A 15542-nucleotide genomic window follows, 5' to 3' on the forward strand; every position below is an offset into this window, starting at 1 on the left:
TTTCTTCTTTATTTATTTCAGCCCTCAGTTTGATTATTTCCTGGCATCTACTCCTCTGGATGAGTTTACTTCTTTTTGTAGAACTTTCAGTTGTACTGTTAATTCTCTAGTGTGACTATTCTCCAGTTTCTTCATGTGGGCACTTAGTGCTATGAACTTTCCTTTTAGTACTACTTTCAAAGTGTTTCATGAGTTGGGTATGTTGTGTCTTCATTTTCATTGAATCTAGAAAGACGTTAATTTCCTTCTTGTTTCTTCCTTCACCCAGGAGTGGTGCAATTGCACATTGTTCACTTTCCATGAGTTTGTAGGGTCTGCAATTTGTGTTGCTGTTGAATTATAACTTTAAAGGATGGTGATCTGATAAGATACAGGGGGTTGTTCCAATTTTTTGTATCTGTTGAGGTTTGCTATGTTACTGAGTATGTGGTCGATTTTAGAGAAGGTTTCATGTGGTCCTGAGAAGAAGGTATATTCTTTTTTGTTTGGATGGAATGTTCTATAGATGACTGTGAAACCCAATTGGGTCATAACTTCTGTTAGTTCTTTTGTTTCTTTATTAAGTTTCTGTCTGGCGGTCTTGTCTAGTGGTGAGAGTAGGGTCTTGAAGTCTCCCTCTACAAGAGTGTGAGGTTTTATGTGTGATTTGAATTTTAGTAATGTTTCTTTTATGAGCACGTGTGCCTTTGTATTTGGGGCATAGATGTTCAGAATAGAGACTTCATCCTGATGGATTTTTCCTGTGATGAATATGAAATTACTTTCTTCATGTCTTTTGATTGATTTTAGTTTGAAGTCTAATTTGATAGATATTAGGATAGCTACACCAGCTTGCTTCTTGGGTCCATTTGATTGGAAAATCTTATCCCAATCCTTTACTCTGAGGTAACGTCTGACTTTGAAGTTGAGGTGCGTTTCTTGTATGCAGCAGAAGGATGGATTCTATCTTCATATCCATTCTGTTAGCCTCTGTCTTTTTATAGGCAAGTTAAGACCATTAATATTGAGGGAAATTAAGGACTACTGAGTGTTAACTCTTGCTTGTTTTGGATTTGTTGGTGGTGGTGATATTGTGTGTGCATTTATCTAGCTTTTTCTTTTGGCTTTTGGTTAAAGTGGTTAACTTTTGTGAGTGTAGTTAACTTCCTTTTCTGTAAGACTGGATTAGTGGATATGTATTGTTTAAAGTTACATGGTTTGTTATGGAATATCTTGTTTTCTCCGTCTATAGTGATTTAAAGCTTTACTGGGTATAGCAGTCTGAGCTGGCATCCATGGTGTCTTAGTGTTTGTAGAATATCCAGTACCTTCTGGCTTTCAGAGAAATCAGGTGTAATTCTGATAGGTTTGCCTTTATATGTCACTTGGTCTTTTTCCTTTGTTGCTCTTAATATTCTTTCTTTTCTGTATGCATGGTGTTTTGATTATTATGTGGCAAGGGAACTTTTTTTGTGGCCCACTCTATTTGGTGTTCTGTAAGCTCCTTGCACTTTCATTGGTATGTCTTTCTTTAGGTTGGGAAAGTTTTCTTCTATGATTTCATTGAATATATTTTCTGTACCTTTGAGTTGGGTTTCTTCACCTTCTATCTATAGGTTTGGTCTTTTCATGGTGTCCAATATTTCCTGGATATTTTGTGTTAGGTATTTGTTGGACTTAAGGTTTTCTTTGGTCAATGAATCTATTTCTCCTAGTGTATCTTCAATGCCTGAGATTCTGTCTTCCATCTCCTGTATTCTGTTGGTTATTCTTGCATCTGTAGTTCCTGATTGTTTACCCAGCTTTTCTATTTCCAGCATTCTATCAGTTTGTGTTTTCTTTATTGTCTCTATTTCCATTTTCAAGTTTTAAACTGTTTTGATTGTTTCCTTCATCTGTTTGATTGTTTTTTTCTTGGCTTTCCTTGATTTCTTTAAGAGATTTGTTGATTTCTTGCATTTTTTGGTTTGTTTTATCTTCCATTTCTTCAAGGGATTTTCTCATATCCTCTTTGAGGGCCTCTATCATTTTCATGAAGTTTTTTTAAAGGTCATTCTCTTCTGCTTCACCTGCGTTGGAATGTTCAGGTCTTGCTGGTGTAGAGCCCCTAAGGTGACATCATATTGGTTTTTCCATTGTTGAATGTGTTTTTATAGTGTTGTCTTCCTATCCCTTCTTCCAGTCAGTGCAAGTGGGGTCTCTTCCTCTCCTGGTGAGTACGGGTCCAAGGTTTTCTTCCGGTGGGTAAGGAGGTCCAGTACTCTAATGGGTCTCACGATGGTGCCGTAGGGTCTGAAACACTCCCTCTCCTGCTGGGTGGAGGTAGGACTAGCACAGCAATGTCAGCAGACTCTGGATTGCTTGGAGCTGGGGGCGAGTCAATCTGCCCACAGTCCCCAGGCCAGGAGATCCCAGAGAGGGCAAGCAGATGTCAGCCTGGGTCCAGAGGCCCATCTCTCTGGCAATTCCAGATGACATCAAGCTGACAGTTAACACTAAATATTATAACTTCTAACAGTGTCTACCTTTGCTTTGTGTAATTGGGTACTCCAGCAGTGGGTGTGTGTAAACTTGTTATTTTCTCATATTGAAATGATCTGTAGACCCCTTCTTCTCCCACCCCCATGCCCACTCAGTTTTAGCTGACTGAGAGTAGCAGCTTCTGCTTATATCTTTTTTTTCTACTTGCATAGAATAGCTCTTTCCAGTCCTTCACTTTTGTTTTTGTTTTGGGGTTTTTTTTTTTGGTTTTTGTTTTTTTTGGTTTTACGAGACAGGGTTTCTCTGTATTGTTTTGGAGGCTGTCGGTCCAGCCTGGCCTCGAACTCACAGAGATTCGCCTGCCTCTGCCTCCCGAGTGCTGGGATTAAAGGTGTGCGCCACCAACGCCCGGCCCAGTCCTTCACTTTTGATGAAAGGGAAGGCACTCTGTCAAAAGGGCTGGCCCTTGATGAAGGCAGCGATGGGCACTAGGAGTGGGGTGGAATCAGTGTTGGAACACGGGTCAAACCTCCAACCTCACCTCCCGCTGTGCTGAGCACCTGCCCCTGTATTGTAGGGCACTGTCTGGTCTTCGTTTCTTATTTGGGGGTCTATAGAGATTTATGGGGTGACAGCAATGACGTCATGGGAATCCAGGATGCTGTACACTGAAACCAGTGTTCTCCCAGGAAGAATGGATCCTCACGGCGACTTCGGCCGACGGTTTGTAGTGGCTCAGCCTGGTCTCATGAATTGGGGGTGGGGCATGGCAAGTCCCTTTCCTGAAGCAGAGCTGCTGTGAGGATTCTGGTGCTCCTAATTTGGCCTCTGGCCTGTGATGAGTGGGGCACTCTCCTGTAACTAGGATTGATGATGTTCAGAGGAACGGAGTCTCTCTGACTGTGCTATTTACCCTTTCTTCTGCTGTGGGAAGTCCCCTGGGCAGGAAGTCCCCGGGTCAACCTTCCAAGTGTCCATGTCTGAAGGGTCCCAGCTTTTCCTTGCTGAGTCCCATAGCCACTCACTCCAGATGCCCATCATTCACTGTCTTTGCTTCTTCTCTGTGGAGGACACAGCTCTGTAACGTCTATGTAGCCTTCTTTTGATCCCGTTTCTTTTAACTTTATCCATTAATCTTATTTTTACTTATTGTGTGTGTGGTGTGGTGCTGTGTAAGTGTGTGTGTGGGGTACACACACATGTCTGCACGTGTGGTGTGGTGCCGTGTAAGTGTGTGTGTGGGGTACACACACATGTCTGCACGTGTGGTGTAGTGCTGCGTAAGTGTGTGTGGGGTACACACACATGTCTGCACGTGTGGTGTGGTGCCATGTAAGTGTGTGTGGGGTACACACACATGTCTGCACGTGTGGTGTGGTGCTGCGTAAGTGTGTGGGATACACACACATGTCTGCACGTGTGGTGTGGTGCTGTGTAAGTGTGTGTGTGGGGTACACACACATGTCTGCACGTGTGGTGTGGTGCCGTATAAGTGTGTGGGGGGGTACACACACATATCTGCACGTGTGGTGTGGTGCTGTGTAAGTGTGTGGGATACACACACATGTCTGCACGTGTGGTGTGGTGCTGTGTAAGTGTGTGGGGGGGTACACACACATGTTTGCACGTGTGGTGTGGTGCTGTGTAAGTGTGGGGGGGGTACACACATGTTTGCATGTGTCGTGTGGTGCTGTGTGTGTGGGAGGGGTACACACACATGTTTGCACGTGTGGTGTGGTGCTGTGTAAGTGTGTGTGGGATACACACATGTCTGCACGTGTGGTGTGGTGCTGTGTAAGTGTGTGTGTGGGGGTACACACACATTTGCACGTGTGGTGTGGTGCTGTGTAAGTGTGTGTGTGGTACACACACATGTCTGCATGTGTGGTGTGGTGCTGTGTAAGTGTGTGTGGGTACACACACATGTTTGCACATGTGGTGTGGTGCTGTGTAAGTGTGTGTGGGATACACACACATGTTTGCACATGTGGTGTGGTGCTGTGTAAGTGTGTGTGTGGGGTACACACACATGTCTGCATGTGTGGTGTGGTGCTGTGTAAGTGTGTGTGGGTACACACACATGTTTGCACATGTGGTGTGGTGCTGTGTGTGTGTGGGATACACACACATGTTTGCACATGTGGTGTGGTGCTGTGTAAGTGTGTGTGTGGGGTACACACACGTGTCTGCATGTGTGGTGTGGTGCTGTGTGAGTGTGTGTGTGTGGGTACACACACATGTCTGCATGTGTGGTGTGGTGCTGTGTGAGTGTGTGTGGGGTACACACATGTCTGCATGTGTGGTGTGGTGCTGTGTAAGTGTGTGGGATACACACACATGTCTGCACTGTGGTGTGGTGCTGTGTAAGTGTGTGTGGGATACACACACATGTCTGCACGTGTGGTGTGGTGCTGTGTAAATGTGGGGGGGGGTACACACATGTTTGTATGTGTGGTGTGGTGCTGTGTAAGTGTGTGGGGGTACACACACATGTTTGCACGTGTGGTGTGGTGCTGTGTAAGTGTGGGGTACACACACACGTCTGCATGTGCGGATGGAGGGAGGTCTCATTTTGACTGCCCTCCACTTCCACTTTTTGAAAGCATCTCTCACTGACCCTGAAGCTTGTCATCAGTTTGACTAGGCTGCCTGGCCAAGGAGCTTCAAGGATACTCCCATTGGCCTCCCATCCCAAGACTGGGGTTACAGTCACATGACTCCATGCTAAGCTTTTAAACAGAGTTCTGGGGACCTAACCTGAGGTCTGTTTACTTGTGTGGTAGGAACTTTGCCAAATGAGCTATCTCCTTGGCTGTTTGGTGTAGTTTTTGTTTCCCTTAGCTAATCCTTTGCTTAGATGAAACAGACTATGGGAGACTGGATACTGAATTGATGAAATCTTCCCAAGTCACTGGAGGATCTTTCTGATAAGAATCAAAAGTCGATGCTGGAGCTTTCAGTTATTTAGTTGAAAACTTTGGATTTCAGTGTAGGAAAGAGAATATCAGGAACAGATTTTGATGTCTATGGGCTTTGACATATGTTTGGAGGGATTTGTTCTTTGAGTTTTGATTCCAGACTTAAATAATTTCTCTCTAGACATTTGGTAAGGAGGAGCTGGAGAGCGGCTCAGTTGCTCAGAGCACTTGCTGCTCTTCTACTAAGTCCCTGAGTTGGTTTTCCAGCACTCAGGCCAGGCAGCTCACAACCGCTTGTAATTCCAGCTTCAGCTTCAGGGGATCGGATGCCCTCTTTTGGCCTCTGCAGGTACCTGTACACACCGAAGCATGCATGCGTGCACATGTGCATGCACGCGCGCGCACACACACACACACACACACACACACACGTCCTCTCTTTGACCTGCACTAGCATCCGTCTATCTGATGAGATTCCAAGAGCTTTCCTCAGAGAAGCAAAGCTCATTTTGCTTGAAGAAGACTGAAAGTTACTGTCTTCTCAGAAATAACCACAGGACCCATGAGGTAAGAAGACACATATGAAAGATGCTGTTGGGTCAATAGGATTATTTTAGTCAAATTTGGGTCTGCATGCAGTAGCAAGAGGAATGGATTTTGCCTTTATTAGGATTTCTAAGACACTGTGCCCAAAAGCAACCTGGGGAGGAAAGGGTTTATCTCACTCACAGTTTGTAGTCCATCATAGAGGGAAGCCAGGGTAGGAACTCGGGGCAGGAACTGGAGTAGAAGCAATGGAAGACCTCTGCTTACTGGCTTGCTCATGGTTTGCTCAGCCAACTTTCTTGGAGAACCTAGGACAACCCTCCCAGGGGTTGCACCACCCCTAATGGGATGGGCCCTCTCAATCAATCATTCATCAAGAAAATGCCCCCACAGGCTTGCCTACGTGACAGTCTTAGAGAGATATTTTCTCAATTAAGAGTCATTTCCCCAGATATGTCTAGATCTGTGTTAAGTTGACAAAAACCAACAGAACATATTTCATGCACCAGACTCAGTGCACAGAGTATATTAGGGCATCCTTATGTTTCAGGATTGTGCACATACACAGGAATGCTGAGACTTTGTCAGTGAAAAGACATGCCATTTTTCCTTCACTTGGGGAAGATAAGGTTTCAGATCATTGTGTGGCCATTGGTGGTGAAAATTCATCCTGTCTTCTTGATAGACTTCATGTGTCTGTCACAATTTTTAAAACTACCACAGTTCTAAATGGAGGAGCACCCAATCCCCAATCACAGTGGTATGAATGTATATATTTCACTTTGCCTTATTTATGACATATCCGATTTGTTCATAATTGTTATACCTGTGCAACAATTGCTATTATGCAAAACAATGTATGTTTTTCTTAAGTATTTTACTGTAATACTAGCCTGTAAGATGGTAAGATGGTCTGTTATATTCTAAAGTTTCACAGGTGAATTGCCCTTTTGTGTTACTAGATGTATTGTAAAGAAAATTACTTTCCCCCATAATCATACTTTAGGAAAGTTTTTTATCTTTTGTGATAGACACAAAGAGAAGTAATCTTTGGGGATTTTAAGAACTTGGTTTTTGGCATTTGAGTTTTTCTTTTGGGGGAAGGAGTAGGGATTACAGCCTAGTTCTCAGGTGCAGTATCAGCAAGATCACATGATTGACAGGCTCTTACCCATATGCTCCAAGTAGATCTCATCAGTAGTAAAAATTATATTTATATTTAGTGGTTCAAGCCAAGGCTAGTCAAGCACTTTGTTTCTGAGCTACACTCCCAACCCAGAAAAACACTATGCTGTCAGAAGCAAATGAGATAAAGTGTTTATATTCCAGTGAAGACAATCAAACATTATGCACTTCATATTCATTAATTTATATGTTTAAAGTTTCATCTTGATATTTTTTGTTGAACATGCATTTTGCTTAAATATTTTCAAGGTATGGTGCTCTCATACATTTTTTCTAGTTATTGTTATTATTATTATTGTGATTAGTGTTGTCTAGAGAGGAGAGTATTGCTATGGTAAATCCTAAATAATTTGTCAACCCTGTTTTAAAAATAATGAAGTTGGACATTGAACAGAGGTGTTCCAGTACATTCTGAAGCAGTAAGGGGATTTCCCCTCTTAGTTCCTGTTACTAACTTCTAAAAGATTTTTTAGAGGCTTACAGAGACCAGTGAGTATGGACTGAGGACATTTATTTCCAGACACTGGAGAAGGTGAGTATAGTAAAGCAGAAGTCTGCAAAGCTTATCCATGCTTTCCGGAGTCTGAAGTGCTTACAGTTTCCTCCCCTCTAAGGAGACTTTCCTTTGGGAATGGGCGTTGGGTAGGGATCAAACACCCACCATTTCCTACAACACTTTTTATCATCGTTACATTCGCCAATGGTATCGTCTGTGGACGTGCATGCTATGTCTTTGCAGATTCCTTTCAACAAAATGCATTGCTTTTCCCCTGGGAGAAGACCAGCCTTTCCTGTACAGGAAGAAATTGGACAACACTGTTAATTCACTTTCAAAGTACCATAAATGTGCACAAAGCCACAGCCCAGAAGATGGTCTGGAATGGGAGACACAATACTGTCTACACAGATCATATGCTTACACAGAAATAGTATTATTTTTCAGGGAGAGGGGCTAAGAGCTTGGGATTATACACACCTTGGAGTGAGCAGGATAAGTTGTGGGAATTTAGAGATTTGGTCCTCACCCTGGGTGGTACATTTTGAGGGCATGGAAGTGTTAACTGTTCCCATGATGGAGAAGATGTCTTTGGAACCCTAGTGGATAAGTAATGCCTTGTTCGGTTTCCTTTCTAGTGAATCACCCTGAACTGAAACCATCAATGCCTCCACCGAGAAGCAGTTTCAACAGCACCATTATCAGATGCACATGTTCTCATCTCCAACCTGCTTTGTAGAAAATCAGCCCACCCTTCTACTTCCATCTCAGCTCCGCCTTCGGAACTGTGTAAGACACATGTTTATTGAGTTACTCCATGCCTTTTGCATATACATGCATGGAAGGACTTCTCAGAACCAAAAGTTTTCCTCAAGTATATCCACTTGTCTTCTTAATTCATTTGACTTTTGAGGAGATCGTAGCTAAGGCTACATGCTTGCCTTTGCAGCACCACGAAGGCTCGTTCTTTCCACTGATGACAATAAGGGATGTTATGTAAAAGACACATGCCTGCTTACGGTTCTTAGTAAAAGTTGACTCAGTAGTTTCAAAAACAAAGCACCCGGGGCTAAGGGCATGGGGTTCAGGTTCCAGCGTAGATAACCTTTGGCCCTGGCCCTGGCTTGCTTCCCCACTGGCTTTGGCCTCCCCCACTTCTCCTTGTGCACTGCAGAAACACACATTCCCCTCTCCACCTTCCATTCTGCTGCTGGCTGCAACATCCGTCTCTAGGCCTGTTACTATAGTACCCACCTGAATGTCGATAAACAGCTGCTGAAGCAAGAATGACTGCTTAAAATAAAAACAAAGCACACTACACCAAGAGAGAAAAGTGGTGGGGGAATAGAGGAAGAATTAGAGGGGAGGGGTTAAGGAATGGGCTTCATCAAAACATATTATGTGCATGTATAAACTTCTCAAACAATAAAAAGAATAAAACACAACCAAAGTAAGATACTTTGATCTTTTCCTGGGTCTTTGACATCCTGGGTTCACAAGAGACCTGGCTGTGTGAAGTGCTCCCCTCCATGGTGTGAAGTGCTCCCCTCCACTGTGTGACGTGCTCCCCTCCACTGAGGAACTGCATGACTTTGGTTTACTCTATCCTCACAGTACAACCCATTTGGGAAGAGCAAGGGAAGGCTGATCTTGAGGGGTCAGGGATCCTGACTTGCAGTCTAGGGCAGGAGGTTACCTCTCCCCTCCTCCTAAACAGCCTTTCAGTACTCTCTTTATTACAATAAGAACACTTACCATGAGATCCAACTCCTCCACATTTTTAAGTGCTATGGTCAGGACGTTTTAGACTTCATCTATAAAATGTACTCATAAAATTCTTCAACTGAAGATCTAAAAAGATCAAACTCCCCAGTCCTCTGCCCCTCATCTTCCAGCTCTCATAGCCACCATTGCAGTGTCTTTTCCAAGTTGATAATTTTAGGTCGTTGCAATAGCTAAAATAACACCTCTGGATTATTTAGTAACCTCTGGATTCTTTAATGCTGTCACACATGACAAAGAATCCCCTTAGTCTCCTCAATATTCAGTTAGGAGACCTTGAAGCAAAAGTCTGGCAGAAATCAGTTGCCATTTTTATGTCCGTGTGTATCCGTGGAAACAACAATGACCCGGAGGAAGAGAAACTTAGTTCAGTGTTGTAACCACATGTATGATTGTAATGAAAACTTTTTTTCCATGTGAGCATGGCTTCTGTTATCTAAAGTGAAATATATGACAGCTAAAGTGCCATGTATGTTCAGGTAATTACCATCATATTTTACATGTTCCTGGGGGTCTGTCAACCTCCACCATGTTTTGTGACTAGGGCTGAGAAATGAACTGAGGATGGCATCAACTCCTTTGTGAGAGTGCAGCGATGTGCCAGGTATAAGTGAAGATGTTCATAAATTAGGCCAAAGTTCACAAGTGAGAGACGTTGGCTGTCCTATAAAAGGATCTCAGTGATGAGCCAAGCAGGGCTGTCTCTTAGCGAGGACAGAGAGATGTGGACATCCTGCTCTTAGTGAGGACAGAGAGATGTGGACATCCTGCTCTTAGTGAGGACAGAGAGATGTGGACATCCTGCTGCTGGTGGGCAGTGCTGTTACTTCCGTCCAGCCCAATGCTCCCTCGGGCATGCTCAACAAGCCCCTTTTCTTCCAAAAAGTAGTAGGGACAAGTTCTGTAAGTTCTCACCAGGATCTGCATGAAGCAGCCAGAAGAGGACTGGAATGGCTTTAAATTTGATTCTATATTCTAACACTCAAACTTGCGAATTGCAGGTTTTAAGGATGCAACCAGATTCTTACATGCTTCCTATCACTTTCCAATTAGCATCTTTTTAAATTGATGCTTCCCATTGTCTTCACTTTCCCCATAATTCCGCGGCTCCCGAGTTTTCTTATTTGCTTCTAGCGTTTGCATACACGTCTCACCAATAGACTCTATATCTCCATCCACTCTGCAACATGAATTAATCTCCATACTCCTTGGAGACTGGGTTGCTGGTGGTAGCCATTTTTTTTTGTAAAAGTATATTGACTTAGGTTTTATGTCAAGTAATTTCTTGGCCTCTATTTCTCTACTTGGACTTTTCCCTCCCAGTGTTGGGGTTCTTGGGCCCCATTTTATGTTGGTAGGACTCCTTGACTCCTTTCTGAATTTCAACCTCATCAGTTCTGAAGGTGCTGGATTTTGGGATACTCAAGTCTGTGTACTGACATCTAAGTTATGAGGGACACAGTATAATTGTGCACCTCAGTAGACCTCCTGAGAAGCCCTGCTCCTGCTGCCATTTCCCAACTTACCTTCCGGCATTATCATCACAAAGAGGAAGAGGACAGGCAGGCAGGAATGGACCCTCATGGTTGAGTGGCCAGCAGTGTGGAAGATGGTCAGTGATGGAGACGCCTGGGGCTTTTATTCATTTCTGGGGGCCTGAAGTTCCTTCTGGTCAGTGAAGCTTGACACACAAAGAAGAAAAACTGCTCTTTTTTGGAATATTTCCAAGCCTTGGAGTTTCTAAATTTGGTAACAAATTAACCTAATAATGGAAGACGAGATGATTAATTAACCTTTTCCTTCTTCTATGGACTCTTAATTTCACCAGAGGTCTGTACCTTTAGCCAATTCTCTTTTTGGAAAACACAATTCATGATTAAGTTTTTTATATGACATATAATGTTCCTGCCTGTGTGTGGAGGGCAGTGTTGTAATCAGCTATACATACACAGCAGGTAATGGTCAAATTAGGATAATTAGCAACTGTCTTCCTGCAAACATGATCAAACATTTATCCCCTAATGTTTTGAACTGTCTAATTCAATATTGTGTATCTTTTTCTAATAGCCCACTATGTTTCCTTTGTGCTGCTTGAATACTTACCATTCGAGGTTATCCACAGGACCGTGGTCCACCTACTAGGGGCCACACCTTTAAAGAAAACAAGCTTGTCTTCCCCCAGAAGTTGTCAGCTTCCACAGCTCCTCAGTGGGAAGGGGGCACATATGAACCCCTTCCCACTTTGTGCTGCAATGTTGACTGGCGTGATCTGGTACCTTATGCAGGCAGATCACAGCTGCCTTGAACTCAAGAGGACAGTTCCTGTCATGTCCAGAAGACCTGGTTTTTGCCTTGCTCACCCCTGACCTCTGGCTCTTATATCTTTCATTCCTTTCTTCTGCAATGGTTCCTGAGCCTTGTGTGTGTGTGTGTGTGTGTGTGTGTGTGTGTGTGTGTGTGTGTGTGTGTGTGTGATACAGATGTCCCATTTGAGCCTGAGCACTCTACTTACACTTATTCTCTGCACTTTGGCCAGCTGTGAATTTCTGTGTTAGCCACCATCCACTGTACACAAAAAACTCTAATGAGGTCCAAGATTGCTCTAACTTATAGGTAGATAGATATTTATTTAGAAGGCAATATGATGCCTTGGTATTTTCATCAAATAAAGCAGTAGGTTTACTCCTGGGACCCATGGGCTCCCCAATTATGGGTCCTTGGTTAGATTTACACACTAGGAATGTGTTTCCTTCTTAAGAGGGGCTTTAAATCTGAGCAGAACAACCTGGAATGTTTTTTGCTTGTTTGTTTTTTTAGACAGGGTTTCTCTGTGTAATGGTCTGACTGTACTGGAACTCTCTTTGTAGACCAGGCTAGCCTTGAACTCACAGAGATCCACTTGCCCCTGCCTCCCAAGTTCTGGGATTAAAAGCATGCACTACTTGACCCTATAATGTTCTTGACACTATTGTACCTATGGGCATGCCTTGCAAAAAAAGAAAGAAAGAAAGAAAGAAAGAAAGAAAGAAAGAAAGAAAGAAAGAAAGAAAAGAAAAACAGAAGACACAGAGTTGGAAGTTGGGGTAAGGAGGGGAGCAGTGGGAGGAGAGTTGGATTTGTGAGGAGTTAGAAGTAGTGGTGAACAAGATTAGAATACATTGTAGACATGCTTGACCTTCTCAGAAATGCATGGTAAGAACTGTATGCTGTATAACATTAGAACTTCTTGCCCTCACTGGTATCATCTTGGCACCTACTCTCCTCTTTCTCACTCCTGGACATTCCCTGCTCTAGCTGGACCTCCAGGGATGACTAGTCTACTCTCTTCTCACTAGAGAGTTGCCAGGTTGGGAGAGTGTAGACAGGAATGGTGTGGTGGTTGTCTTCCTGTGGCTGGTTTTCAAAGAACATTGAAATTAATCTCCAGCTCTACCTACAACACTGCTAGAGTGCTGTCCCTTTTAAATGATGGGACAGTATCTTATTGTATTCATGTATGGATATCACATTTTTTCTTCCCTCTGAGGTTGGGTGTTAGGTGTGTTCTGTTTCTTTGCTAATGAGAATCATGTTGCAGTAAATATTGGAGTGCAGACAGATGGTCCTTGAAAACACGATCGCATTTCTGTCTGTCTGTGCCACAGCTGGAGCCTGTGGTTCTGTTTGTGACTCTGAGCAGCCTCCACTCCACCCCCTCTCTTGGCTGTACTAGTTTCCATCCCCATTGGCACTGTGGGAGTCATTTCCCCTCACAACCTCATTGGCTTTTGCAATTTTTTTCTTTTTGGTAATTGCCATCCCAACTGGGGTGAGGGGACACCTTACTATGAACACAATTTGCATTTTCTGGGTTCTTACAATTTTTCCATATACTTCTTGGTTATTTGTGTGCTCTCTTTTGAGAAAAGTCTATTCAAATAGCTTTCCCTTTTGTTAAAAAATCAGATTTTCTCGCTTTATATTGAGTTCCTGATATATTCTGAATATTACTCCCTCATCAGATAAATGGTGTGCAAACATTTTCTCCCATTCAGCAGTTTGTCCCTTGATTCTGCCGATTGATTCCTTTGATGCAAAGATGCTTTGTAGTTTGATATTATCCCATTTGTATAGCTTCAATTGTTGCCTTTGCTTTTGGGGTGGGATGAAAAGAAACCGTTGTTTACCCGACTTGTTAAATTCTCCACCATTCTCTTCTAGTGTTTATTTATTGTCTCTGAGCTAACATTTAGGTTGCTGGTCCATTTTCAGTAAAGATGAAGGTCACGTCCATCCTTGTGTGTATGTGCTATTGCTTCCTGGCACCACTCTGCAAAAGGTCATCTCTGTCCCCTGCATAGTTTTGGCTTCTTTATTGAGAATCAGTCCGCTGAAGATGCATGAGATTGTTTCTGAACACTGTATGCTATTGCCTGCATATCTGTTTCTTTGGAGATACCTCGCTGCTTATTTACCCTTTGATGATAACATGTCCTGGTTCTTTGGGTTCACCATGTTTGGAGACTTAGATTTGCCGTACCTAGTTGCTCATATCTTTCCCCAGATTTGGGACATCTCATTCCTTTGTTCATTTGCTCATTCATTCATTCATTCATTCATTTTAAAACATGTTTACTTATTTTTATTGTATGCCTGTTGCCTGTGGAGGTCAGAAGGCTCCAGAACTTGTAGGAGAACTCCTGGGACTGCTGTTAAAGATGGTGATCTACTTTATTGAGTTAACTTTACAACAAAGCACAAAAAGCAAAAGACACCCCCCAAGAAATTAGAAAAACAAAACAGAAACTTCTGATATTTTAAGAGTTCAAATGTTTTGAATTTTTGAAGATTTTGAGTTGCCCATATGGAACACTTAAAATGTCCTTCTGGCCAAATCAGACACAGGAGAATAAAATCTAGTTTAAATACCTTTACATGTTTTCTACTTGCCTATTTAATTTATATTTACATATATTGATTATGCAAATTTTAAGATTTTTTTCACATACATGCATCATGTTAATCACGTCCTTTAACTAGGGTCCACACCCACTCAACAAGCAGAGTTTGCAGCTTCATACCCCAAAGAAAACTCTATTAAAGAGATCTACAGCTGTATCTGAGTTACACAATATGGAGATGTATGGAAAGTCACTCAGTGTATCACATGAACATGTCATCTAGTCTGACAAGGAGAAACTGTGGGAAGAATTAATGTGATGAATCATTTAACCTTAACTCAGGTTGGATTAAGCAGGTGAAACAAATGCAGCCACTTTCGCTGGGTGGTGGTGGCCCACGCCTTTAATACCAGCACTCAGGAGGCAGAGGCAGGTGAATCTCTGTGAGTTCGAGGCCAGACTGGTCTACAAAGCTACACAGAGAAACCCTGTCTTGAAAAATCAAAAATAAATAAATAAAATAAAAAATAAAAATAGAATGTAAATTGGGAAATAATTTTAAGGGTATAGTATTTTTTAAAGCCAATGGTCCTTATAAGTGTTGGGTTGCAGGTAGAAGTCAGTTGAAATCTGAGTTAATTGATCCTTGGACTTTGCATCTCTTTATTAACCACTTACTGTAAATACAGGTTCCCTTTCTATTAGGCTTTCACATAGTAGCAAGCTTGTTCACCCTAGCTTAGAAGACTGGGTGGGGGATGAGCACTGTGCTGAGTCACTGAGCATCCCTCCATCTCAACATCTCTCGCTTCCTACCACGACTGTGTGATGATGATTTGCTCCATGGCAGGAATCGCAGAACAGCCCATGCACCCCAGAACCAGACGAGTCTTGGCATACAGAGGGAATTCAGGAAATGGTTGTGGAACAATGGCTTTTCTTGCAGTCCACTCCTGTGGCAAATAGGTGAGGGAATTTACTGTCCGCCTTAGTCTACATGCTTTATGCTGTTTAGCTGTGCAGCTGAATTTCCTGACCATTAAGTCCTTAAATTACAAAACTTCACATGTGACATGTCATATGGACTCATAAGAATTGAAGTAACATTAGGTGCTTTTTGTCAAATGGCTTCTTTGCTACTAAACTTTGTTCATTTCATAGTGTGAACCCTGTCATTTCTATCTGCTTGGAATGCAAACAGAATCTAGACTCAGAACAAATCCTCAGATCATCTCTCCAAAGCACTGGTAGAGGAGGAAGTAAGGCTGAGGGAAA

At 42.7% G+C, this 15542-nt stretch overlaps 1 protein-coding gene across 1 annotated transcript; it reads right to left on the minus strand.

Annotated features, from left to right (window-relative positions):
* Positions 1-7352: 7352 nt before the first annotated feature.
* Positions 7353-10984, minus strand: Defb130b (defensin beta 130B). Its single transcript, XM_005075278.4, has 2 exons — positions 10914-10984; positions 7353-7900 (listed from the first exon to the last, which is right to left on the minus strand). Exons 1-2 carry the CDS (start codon positions 10969-10971, stop codon positions 7719-7721), a joined length of 240 nt encoding a protein of 79 aa, XP_005075335.1. The 5' UTR covers positions 10972-10984; the 3' UTR covers positions 7353-7718.
* Positions 10985-15542: the final 4558 nt, after the last annotated feature.

Source organism: Mesocricetus auratus, unplaced genomic scaffold (genome assembly GCF_017639785.1).
Source record: "Mesocricetus auratus isolate SY011 unplaced genomic scaffold, BCM_Maur_2.0 Super-Scaffold_100707, whole genome shotgun sequence".
Taxonomy (NCBI): domain Eukaryota; kingdom Metazoa; phylum Chordata; class Mammalia; order Rodentia; family Cricetidae; genus Mesocricetus; species Mesocricetus auratus.